At 35.9% G+C, this 23426-nt stretch overlaps 3 protein-coding genes across 3 annotated transcripts; 1 reads left to right on the forward strand and 2 right to left on the reverse strand.

Annotated features, from left to right (window-relative positions):
• Positions 1-1021: 1021 nt before the first annotated feature.
• On the reverse strand, positions 1022-5256 carry LOC129272338 (uncharacterized). Its single transcript, XM_054909495.2, has 4 exons — positions 5177-5256; positions 4340-4442; positions 2632-2928; positions 1022-2025 (listed from the first exon to the last, which is right to left on the reverse strand). Exons 1-4 carry the CDS (start codon positions 5186-5188, stop codon positions 1931-1933), a joined length of 507 nt encoding a protein of 168 aa, XP_054765470.1. The 5' UTR covers positions 5189-5256; the 3' UTR covers positions 1022-1930.
• A 2236-nt stretch (positions 5257-7492) lies between these two features.
• Positions 7493-13712, forward strand: LOC129272329 (uncharacterized). Its single transcript, XM_054909483.2, has 4 exons — positions 7493-7587; positions 9198-9294; positions 10180-10464; positions 11640-13712. Exons 1-4 carry the CDS (start codon positions 7576-7578, stop codon positions 11726-11728), a joined length of 483 nt encoding a protein of 160 aa, XP_054765458.1. The 5' UTR covers positions 7493-7575; the 3' UTR covers positions 11729-13712.
• An 872-nt stretch (positions 13713-14584) lies between these two features.
• Positions 14585-18134, reverse strand: LOC129272318 (uncharacterized). Its single transcript, XM_054909471.2, has 4 exons — positions 18025-18134; positions 17509-17599; positions 16127-16429; positions 14585-15856 (listed from the first exon to the last, which is right to left on the reverse strand). Exons 1-4 carry the CDS (start codon positions 18034-18036, stop codon positions 15756-15758), a joined length of 507 nt encoding a protein of 168 aa, XP_054765446.2. The 5' UTR covers positions 18037-18134; the 3' UTR covers positions 14585-15755.
• Positions 18135-23426: the final 5292 nt, after the last annotated feature.

The following is a 23426-nucleotide window of genomic DNA, read 5'->3' on the forward strand; positions in this document are numbered from 1 at the left end:
GGAATTACTTCCTGCCGGTCCCCATTTACCTCACCTTGGTTGAGTGCAGCACAATGTGGGTTAATTTCTTGCTGAAGGAAAACACGCCATAGCTTGGAGTCGAACCCACGTCCTTCAGAATGAAAGACGAGAGTCTTAACCACTAGACCACGACACCCCCACAACAATATAATATGATATAATATAATATAATACAATATCATTTCTTCTCCCCACTACGTTTCTCTTTTTTTTTTTTTTTTTTTTTTTTTGGGGGGGGGGGGGCTTTCCCGCCCCGTAGTTATGCTACTCTCCATATATGTGTGTATAATATGTCTCCATTGTTATGAAAATAGTTGAAGCAGTGAATATTAAATAAGTTGTTAATCCATTTTATATTTCTTAGAGGACAAAATTTGAATGAAAGTGGGGGATATGACATCATCAGTTTGCTCATTGAATTTTTTAATGAAGACAGGCATATTCTTTGAAATGTCATTACTTCGTTATTCCTTTTGATGACATTTTAAATTTTCATTTGTATGATTTTTTTTCTGTTCAAGTCATATTATTTATATTTTCACACCCACGCACATCTCCATTTCTGCTATTGATCATTAACATATCTGTAATTGCTCTCCCCTGTCGTTCTCTCTCTCTCTCCATCTCCCCCGCTACGTCACCCATGCCCATCACGCATCTTTTCTCCCACTGTCTCTCTCTCCCCCTCCCATCATCCCCCCTTCTTTCAAAATCTCTCCTGGGTGGTGTTTCATAAAGCTGTTCGTAAAGTTACGCACAACTTTACGAACGACTGGAACATGTTCTTATACATAAATCAGCTACATAGGGATATATCATATAGCACAAGAAAGGGTCACCAGTCGTGCGTAAAGTCGTTCGTAACTTACGAACAGCTTTATGAAACGGGCCCCTGATCTCATGTGCATATTCGTGTACAGTCCAACGGTGTACACACCTACAAAAGCACTTCGTGGATAACGCATTATACAAGAAAAGAAACTGTCCCACGTGATTATATACATCACACTTTTTCAATTTATTGTATAAACAAAAAATAATAAACTAAGACAGGTATAAACATCATTCTAAACGTAAATTCTCCCTCGTTTCCCTCAATGGAGAAGCTCTTAAGATTGGAAATAAGTAAGCTTGCTGTGGAAAGTGTTAAAGCTCTTTCATTAAAACACTACGATGTCGATAATCTAATCTGGGTTTTAAATGTAAAAATCCAGTAAGAATTGATGTGCATGAATGGCATACAAGAATGTGTTTTCTTGGGAATGTAGAACACATCCCATTGTTTATAAATTCGTTGATAGGATGCTTTCGCCTCCACGAGATAGGATGCTTTCGCCTCCACGACACATGACGTATTCAAGAACATAGTAAATGTATTGGGAATGCGCGTCAAGTGACAATGAACAGCTGGGAAGCCTTTGTTGAGTGAACATTGGTGACCCGGAAGAACAGTTTCGTCCTAAGTTTTGGAGCTGACAAAAAATTGCAAATATTTTGTCGTTTGTCCAGAATCCAGGACGAAACTGCCGTTTTGATTCGCAACTTTTCGACAAAGACTTCTTGGTTTATTCATTGTCATGAAAGACATTTGGCAATAATTTTATATGTTCTTGAAAACGTCGTGCGTCGTGCAGCGAAAACAGCCATTTATCTGTAAGGGAATGCCACATCTGAACAATTTGCCACCATATGCCTGTTTAACGTATGTCCAGGCGTTATATCGTTTACTCCCATCATAGTAATCCCTTCCATTTTCGTGAAGACCGCGTTAACGGAAGAGAGGCTACCTTGACTGTTCTGTGATCTTTTTCAACTGCATTAAAGCATGTTAGGGAATCGGACTTCAACATTTTCTACATGCATAATATTAAGTTAAGTTGAACGAATGTGTATATCTCCGACACGAGTTTTATATACCACGGCCACGAGGTGTTGCAGGAGGTTGTGGTCGCGGGGTGGGTGCAGGAGCAGCTGGAGGTCGTGGCCTGGCTCGGGCTCGTAGAGCTAAAGTAAGCAATATAATAATAAAAAAATATGAGGATTAATTCATGGCTTAAGAAGTACAAAATACCATTCAACAAACAAACAAAGCGGATTAATGAAAGAGAGTGGTAATTCCAATTCATATTTCGTCTGATACACAAATTGAAACAACGTAATTCTCGTAACCCAATTTTAACTTTGTGGTTTTGAAACCGATTTTGCAGGAAATCCTTCTTCCTTGCGAAATGAATAACTTTTAAACTTAGAGAGTAATCGGAGAACTAATTCTCCATATCTTTCAATCCAGTTAAGCCCACCAATGGTGACCAACAACATGCATGCACCAAAGCACATTTCACATTACATTTTGTTGTCGCCTACCACTTTGATCCATCCGATTTTTTTCTGTCCTTTGCAACCTCATTATGTCTATTCAGTATTTTAATTCACATATTTTCAGTTGTCTCCTTTGTGTATGTTTTCACATTGGACCATAATGCATGTGTTAAGTGCGTCAGTCACGTGCACAGTGAAATGCAAATCCACTTCATGTTCACTCTTAGAAGATCCATGGAAAAATTCGAGGATTATATATGGAATATATGCCCAAATATATGTAACACTCACTTGAACAATAATCAACTGTTCGACCACTGCAAGCAGCATCGAAGCCCTGGCAAGGATCATGGATTGGAATTATTTGGTTCGCCTCTAGGTGACCGCCGACGAAGCACAACAGGCCGCTTCGAGATATCCCGTAGAGTTCCCGAAATGCATGTCGATCGTGGCGGCTGAAATCTTTCACCTTGTCGAATACCTCTTTCAGGACCTTCCAATAGCACCTGCCATGCCCTTCATCCCACCTCTCTTTTTGATATATATAACAGTACTGACTGAAGCGGGCGCCTGGGTTGTGTCCTCCTCCTGAAAATTTTAAAAGGGTAAACGGGGGTAAACATGGTAATCGAATGTTTATCACGTGATCATAGTACCAATAATGTATCAACGTTATTATGGAACTACTGCATTCAACAAAAAGTGATCGTCCACGCTCATCAGGTGTAAGAAAATTTCAAATGAGTGAAAGTCGGTCGGTATCTAAGTCTTTTCCACTTAGGCCTAGATCAAATCACTTCTAGGTTGATTGAAAGACAACTGAAGTCAAGCTTACGATATTCAGGGATAAATTTAAAGTGTATTTACGGGTATTGTTACTTATCTGCCGAATGGTGTGCTCTTTGGGGGATCCGAAAACTAATTGTCAAAGCATTATCAATATGTTAATAAAAATTCACGATTTTTTTAATTCACCTACAAAATAAAATTGCGCAAAGCGGTACAGACCTACATTTTTTTTGTTTTATCTCGAAATGTTGTGTTATTAGGTTTTCACTTAATTTGTCAAATTTAGAATAAGAACATTGCATTAGACTTATGAGAGAAATAAATATAACCCATGTGAGATGTGTGTGCAATCATTAGGCCTACGGTTTATGACTTTCATGCGATCGAATTTCTTGACATTGATCGAATAGTGCATTTTACGTGGCTCTCAATGAAAGTAAAGTTAAGCAACTCACGGAATCCTAGCGCAAATGCATGGCGCAAAATTAAATGCAGTTTTAATTTAAGGTATTGAAAGTGACAAAATCTCTCTATGAAATACTGTGTTTACCCCAAAAAAAAAAAGAGGAAGGTATTTCATGGAGCTCCATAATAAATGAGATTTTAGCCAATCAGAGGCAACGATTTCAGCAGCTTATAGCAGGTGTCAGAGAAAAAAATACTACTGACAATGTTTATTCATATTATACCTGCTTACTACTTAGGCCAACTCAACTATGTCATAGTTGAATATAAACATGGATGATGAAACACAAAATATTACACAAAGTGAAGAGCAATATATATCCGAATTGTTATAAAAATGACTTCATACTAAGAAGAAAAACCACTATAATACTAACAAAATAAACAATTGAATTCTGAAGTTGGCGTATAAGAATTGTTTATATTCGCCGGCGTGACAACTTTCAAATGTTACAAAACTGTGTGCTATCATAAATTTCTGATTTTTTTTCCTAATTTCATTTGAAATTCCACCTTGTGGATTCACATAAAGTTTAATGGTTCGATCTTGGACCATGTTTCAGAAAATGTAGTATTTAAGTACAATTAATTGACGAGTATGCTCCTAACAAATCTTATTGCATGGTGTCCGTATCTAATAACAGTAACTTGAAATTGAAGGTTTTTTTAATGAAACGTTGCCTTCTTTGTAAATTTGGTATAAGCTTCAGTAGGACAAGTTATTGAATGAAGAGAGACTAGTTACCTCCAAACCCTCCATACATGCCATAGCCTCTGTGTCCGCCAAACCCCTGAGAAACACAGCAACCTATCATAACAGACAAGGAGACTCCAAGGAGAAGTCCTTTCTGTGATGAAAAGACAAAATTGTTTTAGAATAAAAAGTTTATGATCGAGCATTTAAAAACATTCAAATCAATTTTGTTTTTTTTACAGTTGATGCCTCCCACAAAACAAAATAATAACTAGGAATAGGGCAAGTCGTTTTATGAGGTAACTTCCTTACTTTTCTTGACAACACGAATGCCAAAGACCGACTAAACGATCTAGACCTGGTGGGTGTTTCATAAAGCTGTTCGTAAGTTAACATTTAAGAGCAACTTTAAGAACGACTGGTGAACATCTCTTACGCGCGAAGTAATCACCAATGAACATATCATTTACCACAAGAAAGGATCACCAGTCGTTCTTAAAGTCGCTCTTAACTTACGAACAGCTTTTTGAAACGGCCCTCTTGTATACTATTTCAAATGACATCTTCCCGGACGGTTTGGGGTCTGACTCGTTTGCCCGACTGTGTAGTGTAAACTTGAACTTTTTATCTGTTCTTGATCTTACAACAGTAGGTACAAATTTAAATCTTCGTATTCTGGTTGTTTAGCATGAAAGGCTTATGAGATAGTTTCAAAAGTCCGATAAGGTCCTTTCTTGAAAAAATAATAATTTTGTAATGAATAACTAAGGGTAATCGAGTGAAACAGGCTCAGTATTATCATAAGTAACCGGATATCACAAATTTCTCCTTAATGGAGAATAAAATGAAAGTGCTTGAAGCGCGTACAACAAATATCATCCCACTTACCATTGTAGTCATTTTGTAGTTTTACAAGGCTGGAAAATCAAAGAAGAAAATACTGTTGAACATTTTTCTCGAAACCAAGTGACATTCGCCCACATCGTATTAGTATTTATACTCCCTTTCTCATTGTACAAATTTAATCCATCCATGTGTCACTATGGAACAAGCTCCACTTACATTCGTTCATGAATATTCCAAAAATAAAGTTTGGAATTTAACACCAAGTGACGATTAAAATATGATTATCACACAATATCATGTTTGAGTCTTTAAGGAACAGGATATGGCAAGTTGTTTTGTCTATAAAGTCTGGATGAACATTAGTTTTGAATCCTAACTACCAAAAATCTAGACTGTATCCCCCCTCCTCAATACGTCATGCGTCAACTGTTAACTTGCTCAAAACCAAAACTGAAACCCGACCCTTCTCAAGACAGTTTTCGATAAATAAATCACTTTTTGTAATGTATTTTGTCGAAACACAGGCTTTTATCAGTCTCCTTTATCACTTATTTATATAGTTTTGTTTGTGTCTTTAATCATGGTTACTGTTAAGCTGTTATGTATTATAAAGCGCATATGAGTATATCCACGTATAAAATGCGCAAAATTAGTGTACAATTATTATTATTGTAATCATTTTTTTTAAGAAAAAGCTTGAACAGTGTTTTTTTTTCAAGTATTCAAATGGGGCTTGAAAATTCTATGAAGAAAAATTATACTTATTGACCATGAAAACTAGTGTTAAGAATCCAAAATGGCCGCTAGCAGCCATTTTGAAAAAAAAAGTCATGTGTAATCTGTGCTAAAAAACTGTTATATCGATTTGGGGATTAAGGATATTGATTTGGGGTTTGAGGGATCAAGAAAATTGAAATTATGAAGCCATTTAACGAGTTGAAATAGTTGTAACCTTCTAATCAACCACAATCGAAAAAAAAATCAAAATAGCCACTGACGGCAACTTTTTTTTTTAGGAGGGACCATTCTTGTTCATTTGTGCTCATAGAGATGTTCAACAGATCGAGGGGGGGGGTGGAGTAGGGGCAAATGAATCAAAAGCTGCCATTTGAATTTGATTTTTCATAAAATTAATTAATCTCAATCGCAAGTGAGAAAAACTAATATTTAGTGATTTAATGTTTATAGTATGATACAGATCTATCCAAAATATCGATTTTAGTGTGTCGGGGCTCAAAGAAATTAAAATCTTATTCAGAGTTATTTGACGAGTTAAGCTGGTTTTGACCTATGTATTCGAGATTAACATTCAAACAAAATCAACACTTAGACGTCATATTTCGATTTATTAAACTATTTTGAGCAGCTTTCTAGGCACAATCATAACCAAAAAGGACATTTTCAAATTACCGGTCGGCGGCCATTTAGAATGTTAAGCTCTCTTGAAAAGGCATAACAGACCTTTACGCTCCAATGTCACAGAAGTGCCAAGACTTAAATATAATATAAAAAACCGGGCTTGTAAATTCTGGACCCTCATATACATGTATGAGTAAAGTAAGGACAATTGCTAACATAGATAACGATTTTTTTTTTTGGAAAATCAAATGCACATTGTAGCAAAACAATAAGGGAACTGTGATATGTTGAGTAGAGGGGGGGGGGTGAGGGGTCTTCAAATGAACTGAATAAAGATTAAAGTTAGAACATCTGGGGTTTTAGACGAAATGACCGCTAGCAAAAATTAATATTAGACCAAATGGTTTATGGAAAGAGGGGCAATTAGACCAGATTGATAGTATAACAGGTGTAGGTAGCGGAAGGGGGCGGGGGCCTGGTGCCCAAAAGTTTAACGACCAATGAATTCAAAATAAGAGAAAGGACGAAGGAAAAGGGGGGAAAACAGAAATATGAAATATGATATCATCCGTTAAAGTCTATCACAAAATTTGATAGTCATCTAAAAGGCCAAAATTTTCTTTCGTTTGCTTCGGTCGATCACATCTTTTAAGATTTTTTTTCCTACATACATACTCCATTTTGTGCCCCATCAAAACTGTAGGCTCCCTTCCCCACTTGTTAGAAGTTCTTCTATTGGGTCCACCTGCTATATAGTAGACCACACGACACACGAATAAAACCCAATCACACAGAGTTGACCTTATCAGATAATGTTCCACTTTCTATTTTTACAAATGTGCTTATAATTCATCAATACAAGTTGGCATTAATCCAGTGGTTATTTTCAGAAATAATTCAGCGGTTATATCACATCTCAATTACTAATCTGAATGGATTAGAGGTTACCCATTTTGGAAAGGTATAAGTAGAGTGAATAAGTGAGGGGTCACCACATTGTTGTCGCGGTACAAGTGTACCAATCCTCTGGAGCTTTTATAACAATACTTGCAGGATATCAGTCGATTCGAAGCAGCAACAGAATGACAGCATCGGTAAGTATTTTTTTTTCCACTCGATTGGTATTGTGTGTGTCTCATGACTTCTCAATTGTTTAAACTCATGGCCGTACGCATCGAGGTGAGGGTAAGGACAGGGGGCAAAGGGACAGTTGCCCCCCCCCCCCCAGAGAAAATGGAAACGTACATATACATGTACATGTATTACTGAAAATTTTCATAAAATTTAACAAATGTGTGTACGAAATCCTTCTTTTTTTTCTCAGAAAATGCAGAAGCGCCCCCATGACATGCTCGGTCGCATCGCTCCCTCTATTTAGAGCTTCTTCAAAAACTGTATGTGCCCCCCCCCCCCGATAAAAATGCGTATGGTCATGCTACAGTTTCATTAAACGATAAATCGTTTTATTTCATGTTTTCTTTAATGCATCATGATGTGATGAATTCGCTTTAACAGATTTGAACCACAATACGACACTATTTTACTATTGTATCTTTTTTTAATAAAAAGGTTTAAAACTTTGATTTCTAAAAAAATCTATTTTCCCTTGTTATTTCTGATTACTACTTTATTTATGTCTTTGCAGTGTAACCCTTGTTTCAATTATAAGTTTTTTTTAATTAAGTTTTTTCCTATTCAGTACAGTTGAATGATAATTCTAAAGAAAAAAAAAGTGCTAATTAAGGCCATACTAATTTTGTCTTCTGAATTTCATTCACCAAGAGCAAACGCAAGAATGTATAACAGACGACCTAAGCAAAGGAAACGAGAGCTTCGGTGTTTGTTCGTTTTAATTTACATTTTGTTTATTACTGCGTTTGCTTTTCGAAAATTAATTATCTTGTAAACAAATAGCTGGAAACAATGAAAATACTGAATGGATTTCATGTGTGGCAGTAACAAACTAATATATATATTTATTCCAAATAAAATATATTTTTGATAATAAAAAAAAAATAGATATGCATTTGATATAAAGTTTATAAATAGATTATGTAATATGTTTCTGTGCCTTATTATTCCCTATATACCATGGAGAGTGGTAAAGCAGGATGTACTAGTATTCATCAACTATTTGTTAGAAAAGACTTTTAAGAAGCATTTGTCACAAAAATAAGGGAAAACAAATTCAGGTGATCTTTTAGATCACACGTAAACACCCGATCTTAATGGGATGATTTACAAATTTACAGTGGTCATTTTGGCTTGGATTATTTTATTGTTCTGTTTAAATCTTGTATCACCAATTTAGAATTTCTCTCATTTTGTAATACTGCAATTTAAACAATATTGAACTTTTATTTTTGTACTTTCAGTAAAGTATACTGGAAGCAATATAGCAGAGCCCGCCATCTGATTAAATAAAAAAAATTAAAACATAGTAATTTATACAATAACAGAAGAGGATTAATACGAAATAATGACAAGCCAAAAGAAATACGCTGTACGGACTGTTGTCAGAAGTACTATTATGTTGAATGATAAATAAATAAAAAAATTAAAACATAGTAATTTATACAATAACAGAAGAGGATTAATACGAAATAATGACAAGCCAAAAGAAATACGCTGTACGGACTGTTGTCAGAAGTACTATTATGTTGAATGATATAATATTATTACTACTCGTATGGTATCATTTCAGAAGCTATCGCTCCTTGCTCTCTGTCTATCTCTTTTGGTTTCTGCATCTGTTTCACAAAATTGGGACACATTTGGTGAATATGGATTCGGTGGATTTGGTGAGTACATCATTACATGATATTGACTGAACTTGAGGGATATACCACTTATATTTCCCAAAATATTATCATGATCGCCCGAGTCGTGACGAGGGCAATGTGTGTAATGTAAGTGAGGGGATCATTTATGGTTTCTCCAGTAAATTAATGCAAGGAAGTGTTATCTATTCTTCATTACCTATAGTTCCATTTCAGAATACAGTCTTTGTCTGTAGTTTTGTCATATCCAATAAATATTTTTAGGAGAGTTGTTTATGCAATTAGGTGCTTAGAGGAATATACTTGCATTAGTCTGGGATTGTATTTTCGAAACAGTTATTGAGACAGTCAGTGTTACATTCTCGAACCATTTCAGTAAAAGTGCCAATGTATAAATGTATAAGTACCAACAACTCTGTATTTTTCTAGGCTGATGATTTGGTGTATTTACTTATAACATGTTTTCGTCATTGTTTTTAATCCTTCAAATCAATATTGTGTCTTCCGATAAGATAAAGGCAACGCCATGTTTCCTCCTTCTCCTCCACATAACCTTCATTGATCATTGCAAGAAAACATTGGACTGCCAACTGTAAAAAAATAAAATATTATACTCCACATACTGAGAGTATGCCTTAGCTGCATGCCTGGTTGCCCCCACCCCCTTCCCCCTCAAAAATGGGGAAAACATAATAATGAATTGCCAATCAAAATGATCAAAGTGGGTTTGTGTTTTGCTTCGTATTAAACGCCGCACATCGGATTATTACCATTTCAATCGTTTTTTTTTTTTTTTTTTTTTTTTTTTTTTTTTTTTTTTTGGGGGGGGGGGGGTTCGTTATATATAATTATATTGTTTACGGATGATTGAATGTATGTTTTTAATGCTTCTCTCTAATTTTTTAGGACCAGAACTAGCCCCCGGTGCTCGCATGGCTAATTACTGTAATCTGTTTAACAAGGAGAAGCATGACCAAGGAAAGGGATGCAATGGGCAGGTCTTAAAGAAAGTTTATGATAAAGACAAGGATATTAACCAAAATGAATCTATGTTAAGGATCTTCAGACTGGCGAGGAGAGGGGCATTTTGTTACAAGGAAGGAGCTCATATTGTGACTATAAGATCACCCTGTCATGCAATGGAAATTTCTTGTCGTCCATATTCCCGTAGTTTGGTCGATAACTGTTGGAGTGAGTACATTTTTATGTTTTTTGTTTTATTTCTGCACTCTTAACAATGTTGGGCAATACTGTCCACACGACAATCGGTTAAAACTTTATCAAATTCTGGGTGGTCTGAAACCAATTACGTGTGCTTTGGATGAACACTGCACAGCATCGGTCGAAAGCTACCCAGAGGTGGATACATTTTTTAAACAAATTGTTACGTAGATAGTATGTTGCCCAACATTTTAAGAGTGAAATGGGTTTCCGCATAATCGAGATTATTTGATGGGTGCTGTGTGTGATAGTCATTTTGCGATTTGGAAATCGTTTTTCTTTCTCTTTCTTTCCCCACGACGTACACCGCGTAATATCCGTTAGATACACACACAACGAGTTGTGTCCTTATCTTATGACAGTTTTTACGCATTATCAGTAGGTTAGAAACTCCGATTTTTATCCGGGGCCTGTGAGGGAACAGAATAGGATACCCGTATAGCATATCCAATCATTTTTCATAAACATTTACCACGTTTACTGACAATCGGAAGGGAACCGTCTGGGAACGGTCCGATGCCCGCTCGTTGGCCGTACGATGTCCTTTCCAGCACCGATATGGCTTTCTTCGTCCTAACGAATATTAATCTGACCCCGAATGTATAGTGTCAAATTGCCTGCCTGAAATATATTTTGTGTGAGATGTAGATATCACATGTGATTTCTAATTATTTCTATTTATCAAAGTAAAATAGAGGGAAATGATTCATTGCCACACAGCGTGTCTAATTACAATGACTAATGTGGTGAAAAGGCATGACATGTACATATATGACGTATAGTTTTGTTGCCTTATGATAGCAATTTATTTAATACTTTGCAACCCCCCCCCCCCCCCAAGAACAAAACAAAAAAAATGAGAAAAACGATGTAATTTTATACTCTTCATATGCATTACCTTTCGTAAGGGAAGGTGCAAATTTACACGCTTTGAAGCGAATGCATGCACCATAAAAGGTGCAAAGCTGCACTATTATTTATCACTATTTTCGTTTAATTCCGGGTTTCTATTTAAGGTAAAATATTAAACCTCTTTGTACGATTAAGACACAGCCACAGCTGTTATCAAATCTAATATGCGTGTGCTATAATATACAAGGCATGACTCTAAACATTTTTCTGTCTTTGTTATTTTTCCGTAACAGAAGTGACTCGTCCACCAACTCGTCGACCAGACACTCCTGGCCCTAATCCACCTCAGGCCCCCGAAACCCCACGTGGACGAGGCATCTAACCATCCATCGGAAAAGGAGCGTTGGACACAAAGACTCGGTTTGATGATAGAGAGTGGCGACAGAGTTCGATGTGGCTTTCAAGTAACATCGAATTCCTGTCATGGCTTACTTTACTACTCAGCTGAACATTATTACAAGAATCGGGAGGACAATTTGTGTTCAGCAAATACTAGCAGAGCTTCGAAGTTCATCGGTAATGCTCCAGTCCGATCGACCAACAAAACTCTCACAAATTAGGCTCCAAGCCGACCGATAGCATGCCATTTGAAATAAGGTGGTAGATTTGATTGGCATTGAGTCGGTCTCGTTGGTGTGACTGAAACAGATCTGAGGCGGTTCTGTATCTTTACCATGGCGGCCCATATGCAAGGTGATCCAGGGATCGAATCAAGATTACCACCTGGGTATTTTGGATGCACTTTTACCGTCGAGAGGGATGTTTGGAAAGGAATGCTACCGTCCCGATGACTCAAGAACGCCGTTTATACCACTCGCCTTTCTCTAGTTAGCATTTTTACTCCCCCTTGTTGAAGTAATATAGTTTTGGCTCAGATAGGCTATGATTAACATATAGGTTTCATGCTGAGTTTAAAGCCGGTCAGACAGTAGGCTACGTTTAGATGTTGTTGTAAAGAAAGAAACCTTTTACAGTATTTGTTTTTAATGTGAATATTTTGAAGAAAAAAATAAAAGTAACAATCATATAATACTGGTCATGTGACATTAATTATATAAGTTATATTCTTCTTAGTCGTAAAGATATACTTTTCTTTTTGACTTCGAGTTCATAATCTCACGAGATCCTGCATTAGCTTAGACCTAACAGGCATCTATCAACTTTATTCGAGAAGAAATGATAGAATGGGCGATGGAGCGATTTTAGACAACGAACAAATGAAAAAGGAAAGAATAAAGAGGAAAAATTATAATGTGATACAGATTAAGAGAGAAAGAAAACAAGAGAGAGAGAGAGAGAAGGAAAGAGAGAACATCTTAGAAGGGATGGAGAACATAGTTTCTTAATAAAACTGCTGCGTCTTTCAGCAAACTTTGGCGTTTCACATCTGATTTCCCACATTCTCATCATTTTGTCTATTCTTGGAAAGAAGGGAGGAAAAATACTCTGTGGAAGATTACAGCCAAAAATACGTGGCAGAAACTTTTGATGAAATTGCTTACGGATGGAGGAAGCAGAAAAAAAAATGCAAGAACACTCGGCGCTTCGGGCAGGTTGACTCATGAAGACGGACAGTCAACCTGTCCGAAACGTCGAGTCAATCTAGGACTTACCACATGGGGCACGGCAAACCCGTTCCACAAGTAACCAGGATGTACATACAACTACTTTGTGAAATTGAGCAAAACTTTGGAATATTATACCTTTCTTATTTTGATGAAAATTTTCACTTCATATGCGTGTTTAATTTTTCGCTTTTTATCAGAATCAGCTTTTTTTTAAATGGGGTGGACGGGACCTTACACATTTATATTTTGTGATTAAAAAAAAAAACATGTAAGCAAAATAAAACGGTCCACCAAATTGTACCAATTTGGCTTTTCCGTTTATCCCCTGTGACAAAAGGGCACATGATAAAATGTTCAACGGCATAGATGCCGTGGCCGGGTATCGAACCGCAAGCTTTATTGTATCATGCACTTGAGGCCACTCTGCTAAGGCACCTCATGATAAGTTACACGGAAAAAAATCAAGACAAATACATACGATGACTCACACTTCACACACATTTACTAGTATGTAATTTGATGATCGGGGACTCACCATTAATCTACAAAGTGCACTGTAAAAATGAAGTGCTAATTTAGCACTTACGGAGCTTGTATAGTGACTGCACTACGAGTGTTGATTTTCTAGTTCAAATTCAAACTAGAAAATCAGCACTCGTAGTGCAGTCACTATACAAGCACTGTAAGTGCTAAATTAGCACTTTATTTTTTACAGTATGGGGACTTGTTGCATACACTAAAAAAAAAAAAAAAATCGAATTTTATCCAAGAAACGGACTCAGTTCCAAAAGTAACGAGAGAATAGTTCGCTGACGCTCCCTACCCCAAATACACTCAACCTGAATTCAATTGGCACTACGGGAACTTTTTACAAATCACATGTTTACTATGAAGCGGTTTATGAGGAGTTGATTGGTTTGGTAATCTGGATTGGGAACGTCTCCGGTTGTAAGTCCCCGGTAAAATGTAAGAATATCCTCAGAATTAGGTCATTACAAACTCACACACGCCACGCGCCCTCACACACATACACCCACCCACCCTCCCACACGCACGTACACACGAACCAAACCCTCACATATACACCCCCACCCATACACCAGTTTATCCACAAATTCCACGTTTCTTTTTGTGAGTCGATTATGTACTTATGGTATGTAATTTTAAAATGGAATAAGCATTAATTGCCGAATAACCCCAAACTATATTTCCTTGTCCTAGGAATGTAAAGAGGCAATATGTTAACAATATCAATTAAAAATGTTCTGAAAGGACATGAGAAGGAATTAAGCTCAATTCTTACATTATTTGCTTTAGCCAATGACGTATTTTGATGGACGAAAGATGGTTTTCTGTTACTCTATTTTGTATCGCATGGCAAACCAATTCCTATCTAACTCGTGATAAAAATCAAGAGTATTACTCACAGACCTATTGTATAACTCTTTCTACCGTTTCCTCGATCCTTCTCCCTCAATTTTTTTCTATATATTTTCTCATGTTACAGCCGTGTTCCCCTCTGTACCATTTGTATTCACAATTTCCACTTCTTTACATTTTCAAATATCTTGTACTCACACAAACAAATCACAAAGTTCCCATCCGTTTTTAGATCTCTATTGCTGACAAGCAAATATACATTTACGTCCACATTTTATCATCCATGCACGGACTTAGGTGTCTCGTGATGTACAGTATAAAAAAAAATTATTTTTTTTACAGAGTTACGCTGTAGAACAAATTACCTAATACTACATACATGTATATTTATTTTTCAACACACAGAAACAAATATTCAATAAATATGAACAATTCATCACGTGAACGGTATACTCGGCAATAATTATTATGTATATTTTTTTACATCATCATTTTATATAAGATCATGTCAATGCTTAACGCAATGTTATCACTACTTTAAAATACAATTCACTTATTGAATCTTTCCGTTTAAAAAATACCATATGCACAATGTAAAAGCAAAATATATATGGTCTCACTACTACTGAAGGTTTCCATGGTGAAGAAGAAGAGTGTAGTGGGTTTCACGGTACACCGTGTACCACTTGCCCACGAAAGATGCATGGTGTACCGTGAAACCCTCTACACTCATTATCTCACTGATTTGGGTATTTCTTCAGATCGCTGGGTGATGGTGCATGAAACATATAATAGTAGAGGGTTTTCGCTTCCACGCTTCCATTCAACATGTTCAAGAACAACGTGAAAGTATTGAAAAAGCCCGTCAAATGACGATGAACAGCTAGGGTCTTTGTCTAAAATTCTTGAATGGAACCGGAACAGCAATTGCATCGTAAGTTTCGGAGCTGCCAAAAAAAATGCAAGCATGTCATCTTTCCAGGTTCCAAGTTTCAACGAGCCTCGGCAAAGACTGCATTGTCATGAAGGGGATTTGACAATATATAGATTCTCTACTTTCCAGAAAGAGTCTGCTTAGCTGTTGCGAAAAATCCTTAACGAAAACCTGGTCAATCCATTGTCAGCTAAACGTCATACGGGATTTTTCGCAACAGCTAAGCAGACACTTTCTGGATAATAAACCGACCGATTCTCTTGCATAATGTCAAATGACATACCATCGATCGAGTTCCAATCGGATTTATTGGTGTGCCCGTAGCATAAATCATATCACATCATTGATGTGATTTCATTGAAGGAATCCAACCTCTGTAAAGTGAACTTTGGTGGCATGCCGGATGGCATGACAATCCAAATGACGACTGTAGAGAAGTTTTGGTAAACGAAATCGCTGTAAAATGTTTACATTCCCCAGCCATACCAGCCCGGCGGGCCTGGAACAGGAGGATTTGGTCGATTGGTCACTGCAGGACCGGCTGGTGGAGGATTCTGCTGAGCTGCCCCTAAAATGAGATAGAAAATAGTAAGAGAATATTGTGAAGCTTAAGTTAGAACAGTCAAATCATAAAGGAGTCATGGTTATGCGTATAATCGAAAAAGGAGCACTCTTTGTCTAACCTTTTGTAAAATGTTGCCAATGCAAAAACTTCATCACAATTTGAAAATAGAAATCTACAGAATAGTCCGTTGTCTCTCTTGCTAAGATTCAAGGTGTTAAGTGAGCCTAATAAAGCACTTGGATCAACTTAAGTGTTTGAAAGAAAATATCGTACTTATACTCCAGCAGCTATCAATCCTTGGTGGACTCTGTTGGATAAAAGGGGGGCCGCGACAGGCAAGTTGCATAGCATCACAGGCTCCTCTTATATTCATCACTTGTGGTCCGTTGGCATAGCAGAGCACTCCCCGTCTTGCCCGTCTAAAGAGCTGCCTCATGAACCCATCGTGGTAGATATCCTTATCTTTGTCGTAGACTTCCTCGAGAACATCCCTGTTGCAGCGACCCTCGTCGAACATTTCCGAACCAAACAAGCCACAGTACTCGGACATTCGACCGTGTGGATTATAGCCTGGGCCTGTATTTTTTTTTTTTTTGGGGGGGGGGAAAGAAATCAGTCATACTTCTCCTCGCTTTTGCAATATTGGCTGCAATCTGCCATTTATATACGCCATGGCATCACTACAGGCATAGGAGGGAGCCCTTTAAAAGGGGACCTCGAGGGAGTTTATAATACTCATAACATTAACATAATAATAACATTCTTAATCTAACGTGACAAGACCATGATGGGTTTATAAAATATTTCTGCACCTATTCAATTCAGGTTCGACAACTATACTTCATAAAAAGAAATAACATCAAATTATTAAGAAAAACAGGAGATCAATATACATTCTAAAAATATAAAGAAATGACGGGAAATGTTCCATTATTTGGAGATGAAGCTTTAATCTATGAAAAAGTTAATCAATTTTATGGAAATTATGTAAATTATGCAAATACGCTATACAATGGCTTTAATTCGATGATAATAGGTCACTCATTGAATTAAAAAGCGAGGCAAACATATTGCGTTCAATGATGTGTTTAAGTTGTTAAAATAGTCCGTTACTTCGTATGCAGTTTTTCATCTGGAAAAAAAATCGAAGTTTCACTTAGATGATTTAATAGTGCATTCTTAAATCGTATTGTACTGGCAATTATCAAATTCTCCTCGAACTTAAACGTTAGTTTTCCATTTGCGTTTGACAAGAAAACTCAATACACATGAAATTGTTGTTATTTTTTTGTATTAAAGGATGTTGATACCTTAAAGGCACAGTTTAACATTAATTTTAATTTGAAAGATTTGAGCTGCAGGGTTCCACTTGTGATATTTTATAAGAATGAACATGATGAAGACAAGTAAAACTAAAATCGCGCCCCAAAACCATTATTTAGTGCATCAAAACATATGACTATAAAGTGACAAGAAACGCCATATCATGCACCTCACATAATTATATGTGTTATATATCTCCTCTAGTAGATGATTTTTAAGCCACAGAAATCTTAAAATTGCCTGCAGGAATTTGATTTCTTTTAAAAGATGTGAACAGTATTAAGCACAACATGAATCAAAATAAATGAAGTAACACATTTTAGTATACTTGCCCCAATAGCCATCATACATGCCGTACATTCCGTATACTTGAGAGAACGAGGTACATATTATCACAGATAAACAGAGAGATATTACTGTATTCTGAAAATGGTAATAAAAACAAAAGTATATATGAATGAATATATCTCCACTGACCATTGACCATATATATATATATATATATATATATATATATATTATATAATATATACATGTATATGCTCTGCTTGTTATCATTTATGTATCGTGACATAAACATCCTAAACATTTTGAAGTTTAAACTTCAAAATGTTTAGGATGTTTATGTCACGATACATAAATGATAAAAAGCAGAGCAGAAAAACGCTGCTTCGGCTTCTATTGTGTAAACAAGAGATTAATCAATGGTTTTGCACTTGATCGAAACATTAAAATAAGAGTTTCCAACTCCTTTTCAAATTTTAAGACATACATAAGTATGTTTGTGGTTTCTATTGATAATAGGCAATAGAATGATACAACTAACAGTTTTGAATTATTGTACTCACCGTTGCAATCATGTTGTAGTTTCGAATTATTATGTTGGTTTACACTTAACAGAGAGACATAAACAGAATCTACTGGACGTCGATATGACAATCGTTAGACTCACTCGAATGACTATCCCCGCCCAAATGGAGGCTCTTATACTCCTTCTCAAAGATCGAAATACGACCTATGCACCTGTAATCGAGAACCGCTCTCTCCACCTAGGCCCCTAGATCGACATGACTATAATGCACTGATGATATAGATTCTGCAAATATCAATTGATAACATGATCATTCATTAATTACTCATCAAATACGTATAAGGAAAATGCAATTCTTGATTCTTGAATAAGAATACATCTTAAGAATAATACATGAATAAAGTATGAACATTATTCGTGTTCTCATGTTCCGGACATGCTTTAAGACGTGAAAACAACCGGCAAGTAATGTTATATTTTTTAAATAGCTTGCTCTTTAATGATCCCCAAGAAGGCGTATGTGAGTAGAGGGGGATTAATTGAGTTGATACTTGAAAATCACATTGTAATTGGGGAACAATAATTTAAAACAAACATGACAAATAAATGTGGGTAATAACATTGTAAGATCTGAAAAAAGATGCTTACCTAACAAAATAAGAAAATTAATTAGATATTTAAAGAGAGATACTAATTGATTTACGTTAGAGCACAACATTATTATTTTATAAATTTCATTTTTTTGTTATTCTTGTGACAGCGTTTCATATATTTCTTACTCCAAAACCAGTCGATTAAAAGGGTAGTGAACGTTATCTTTAATTCTATATTTTCACAAATATCACAAATTCTTTCCTGTCTGGGAATTTGTTTATACAATGCGTCCCACAAAAAAAGGAAACCAAGAATTATCGATGATTTATCATAACACAATCACAAATACAATAGCAAAATTAGCTTTCATTATAAAGCTTAGAATCTCCTTTATTTCTCACTCACGCATGAATGAATAAAAAGCATTTTGAATAAAAGATACAAAAATTTCATTGGTAGGAGAGTATCTGAATTTTAAAACGAAACTCACAAGTACGAAGATTTCAATATATGCTCTTTCATTTTTAAATTACAAAGCACTGTCTGTTTGAAATGATGCTTGTATTTTTTTTGTATTTTCATAATTTCATTAAAAAAAAGTGTTTTAAATATTTCATTGAATGGATGATCGTCACAAAAGCGGAGTGTTGAGTAACGTCTTCATTTTGTAAAATTGTTGAGTTATTTGTACTAAACAGAACTTTGTTATTTCTTGATCATTTTTTCTAATGTTAGTTCGGAGGTACTCTGATGTTTTGGTTCCATAAGGGATCCAATACTCTGCCTATATTTTCCAATTTCACTAAAATTGAACCATAATAATGATCTTTCACATAAAATCAAATTCTTTTTGTGATCTACAAAGATAATTATAATATTGCACTGTATTTTTCTAAGGCACAATTTTTAAAAGCTACGTTCATGCTTTTCCAGTGATGATGATCATCATTATTCTGAGGCTTATATCGCGACTTGTTATCCGTGTAGACCTGAATGTAGTCGCAAGTTGTGACCAGACACAAGTCGAGATAAAAGAGCATTCAGACGGTTCTATGACATTTGCTTCGGCGACAATTGGTCCGCTATAAATTCCACACACTATTATACCCTACTTTAAGCCTAACATGAGACCCCGTTGCAACCCTAACTTCTAACCCTACATCTTCGGCGAAATAAAGCCCGAAGCAATTGCCACAGGAGCGAATGTCCTGTCACCATATCAGGCACACACCCACACCCACTCAATACACATAACGCGCACGCGGCCATCCACACCCGCACCCAAACGCACACTGTCATGTACACAATCACACAGTACAGAAAAACTCATACCTATTTCCCTACACGCACAGGATCAGATTCTTCTCTCGCATTCCCTCTATCCCACCCCCCCCCTCTCTCTCTCTCTCTCTTTTGATGCATGATTATACTTCTTTACCACTGTCCTGGTTATTCTTCCACCTGTTACATTATTTCACATTAAACTATTTTGGTCTCTTCAATGTAATAATGTATCATTTCATCGTATGTGCTCCCTCTCTCTCCCTCTCTCTCCCTCTCTCTGTTTCAAACACTTTTAATACACTTTATTTGTCGCCTGGCGACTTTCCTCTCTCATGATTAAAAACATTTTCACTCATTATTTTGCTTTCATCCTCTTTTCCCGAACGAATTTCTTTTTAACCAATATATTTATTTAATGTATCATAGGATAACAAAATGACAAGAGTCGTTGTTTTTAGCTTTATACAATAGTGTGTATTTCACACGAATACAAACTGTATATCTTGTAATTATCTATTTACAAACATTGTTTTTCAGTAGTTTAAACACTACTTCACGTCTATTAATACAAAATGACGATGAGTGCAAGATTATGTTTACAATGCATACTGACATTAAGAGCATATTTATCTTATTAAGGTTAAATTTTTAACAGGTGACCAGTAACCATTAAACAAACGATAAGTCGCCAGGAAACTTTCTCTGTAAATTGTCAAAATACCTATAAGCTTCTTTGACATTATCAACTTAGCGTGCTTTTATACGTAGATGTGTTATAGCTCAGTAGATAAGTCTCCGAACTTTGAACCAGTGGCTCATGCCCCACCTTATCGTTATTATTATTGTTATTATCATTATTATTTATCATCGTCATCATCATTATCAGTACCATCGACATCATCATCTCAAACAATAATCCACCTTTTTCATAATGTCAAAATGTTAAGTTGTTAAATCTAATAAAAGATGATATACAACAGTTTCTTTCATTCAACTTTTTTTTCCAGACTAGCTTGAAAATCCTCCAAAATAATTTTTGACCACTTAATTTTGGGGTTTTGGGTGGCAGTTCACATCGTATTATTTCATGAACAGATCATTTGTTTGTCTTCTTTCATTGTTTTGGACATCAATTTTTGCCCGATTAAAATAATGTTGAATCTATTCATTGTAGTTTTATGTCCGCCATTGGTAAGGTAAGAATTACTCACAAAATATCACAATGTTGCTCAATCACTGAATAACGTAAATGTTCCTTGTATGTCTGACGGTTTCAACGAACCGATACTTGAAACTTTATCAAAGTGCGTAATCCTGCAGAAAAGGACTAGAGCTGTCTTTGAACCCCACGGATGCAGGGACATCTCACTGATGAAAGTAGGATACAGTGACATCATCAAGTTCAATATTCAAATCACAGATTGAAAGCCTCTCATGTGTCGTCATCATACATTACTAAGAAGCAGAGGTTTGTCGAGTATCATGTTTTGTTGAGTATCGTCGTTTACATACCCCTACCAGGGGGTTTAGGTCTTGGGCCCTGTGGACCTTGAGGGCGAGTTGGCTTTAGTGTTGCAATCACTCCTATGGTAAAAAGAGAATCGCGTAAGAACAATAATGGTTAATGTTCCTTCTATTAAGTTGCTATAACAGGAAATACAAAAAAAAGATTAAAGCTATTAAAATATTGTGAATATATTTTTTTTAATGATCTTTTCGTCGTGTACGCCTCAATTTAATTCATTTCAAATCACTAATTCATGTTCATAGTTGCAATATAAATTATACAAAGGATTAAACGGTTAGCACCTCAAGAAGCTTACGCTTGTCGAGCAAGGTGATCCCTTATGGAAAACAACAAAACAGTCAATAAAAAGATCCTATGAATGGTTTGCGTCATACTCACTCCAGCAATGGTCGATCGTTTTGGGAGAATTTCTACTGCACGTGAGGTCCAGCGCCTCACAAGCATTCAGCACCTCTACTGCCCTCCCGTTTTCCTCGTAGCACAGCTTTCCGTCACGTGACCATCTGTACAGACGCCTCATGTACCGGAATGGGAATACATTCACCTTCTCATCGAGATCGGCGACTTTATCCAACAAATTTTGATTACACCCGTAAATTTTCTCGACTCGCTGCACAGAACGGTACATGTCACACGTTTTATTCTAGCGGAGGCCTGGTGACGGTCGTGGGCCTGTGAATTAATTATTACAAAACTGAATTGTTAACATTTTATAGTTTAGTATACAAATGATGAAGGTGATAGTGATCGTTATACAATGTTATTAGTGAAAACCTAAGTGCCAATCAAACATAAAGGGAATGAGAGTATTCATATTTGACAATCAATTATAGTTTAGATCCAGTGCGCAATCTGTCTAATCTCCAGTAGCGTACGCATTAATTAAGATTGGCGGAAATCAATGAACACGCCTCGTCTCACTCTATTTCTTTATATATTTATTATATCTTACAATTTCATAATTCAGCCTGTAATACAAGCGTAGATATTCGCTTTTTACCCCCTTCATTGTTTGTATTAGACCAAATATATCCATTCACAGTGTTCAATTTTCAATGTTTTTTCCTGTTTTTTATGTTGTGTCTTATGTACAGAATATTTCCTGGCTTTATTGAATAATCTTTTAGGTAACGTCGACCATGTTACAATTTGAATTGAATTCCCAAAAAAAAAATGAATTGGATAAATCTTTAAAAAAAAACAGCACCCGAGGTAAGCACAACGGTTTTAAAATGTTATCGGGTCCGGAGGGGGGGGGGGTAAGCGCTGATATTGCACCATATTGGGTAGAAAGTGAACATGCATGTTTGTTGGGTATTTTTATTACCCCATATTGGGTTTTTTTTCAACGCAGCGTTGCGTAAAATTTACAAAATTACAATTTTTTCCCAACCAACATGCATGCTCCCATTCTACCCAATATTGGGTAAACCCTTTCTTAGAGTGTATAGAGTAAATGATATAATAATATGAATACAGTCTTAAATACATTTCTTAGATTCTTATATTTTTTATGAAATGTATTTTCGTGTTATAATATTTTTTTAATGCGTTGTTCATTTGTACTTCCTTTTAGTTTGAATTGTATTAATACCGTATGCCCTTGGGCAGTACTACATTCAATAGCATAAATTTGTGTTCTAAACTATGTATCATGTTTTCGATTTATGATGAAATCCAAGTATACCTTGTTGGTAAAGGAGTCTTAAATCAAAATATACCCAATTGAATTATAACATATCATTTCACACTTTCCAATAACATTCATACCACATCAATTATATTTTGCTAAGGAGCTAAGAGTTTAGTGGTTGAATACGAAACGTTTGTTTCCGATAAAAATACACACTAAACCTGTATTACTCTCACTTGTTTTGTATTATCAAGACCAGTTAAGGAGCACGAATCAACACTCTTAAAATTGATTGGCCAGAGTAAGTGTCCCATCAATAAAATTGGTCAATATCAACCAAAATTATGGTAGATTTTAACTAATAATATGGTTGATTTCGACACTTTTTATTGGTCGAACT

Source organism: Lytechinus pictus, chromosome 2 (assembly GCF_037042905.1).
Source record: "Lytechinus pictus isolate F3 Inbred chromosome 2, Lp3.0, whole genome shotgun sequence".
NCBI classification, from domain to species: Eukaryota; Metazoa; Echinodermata; class Echinoidea; order Temnopleuroida; family Toxopneustidae; genus Lytechinus; species Lytechinus pictus.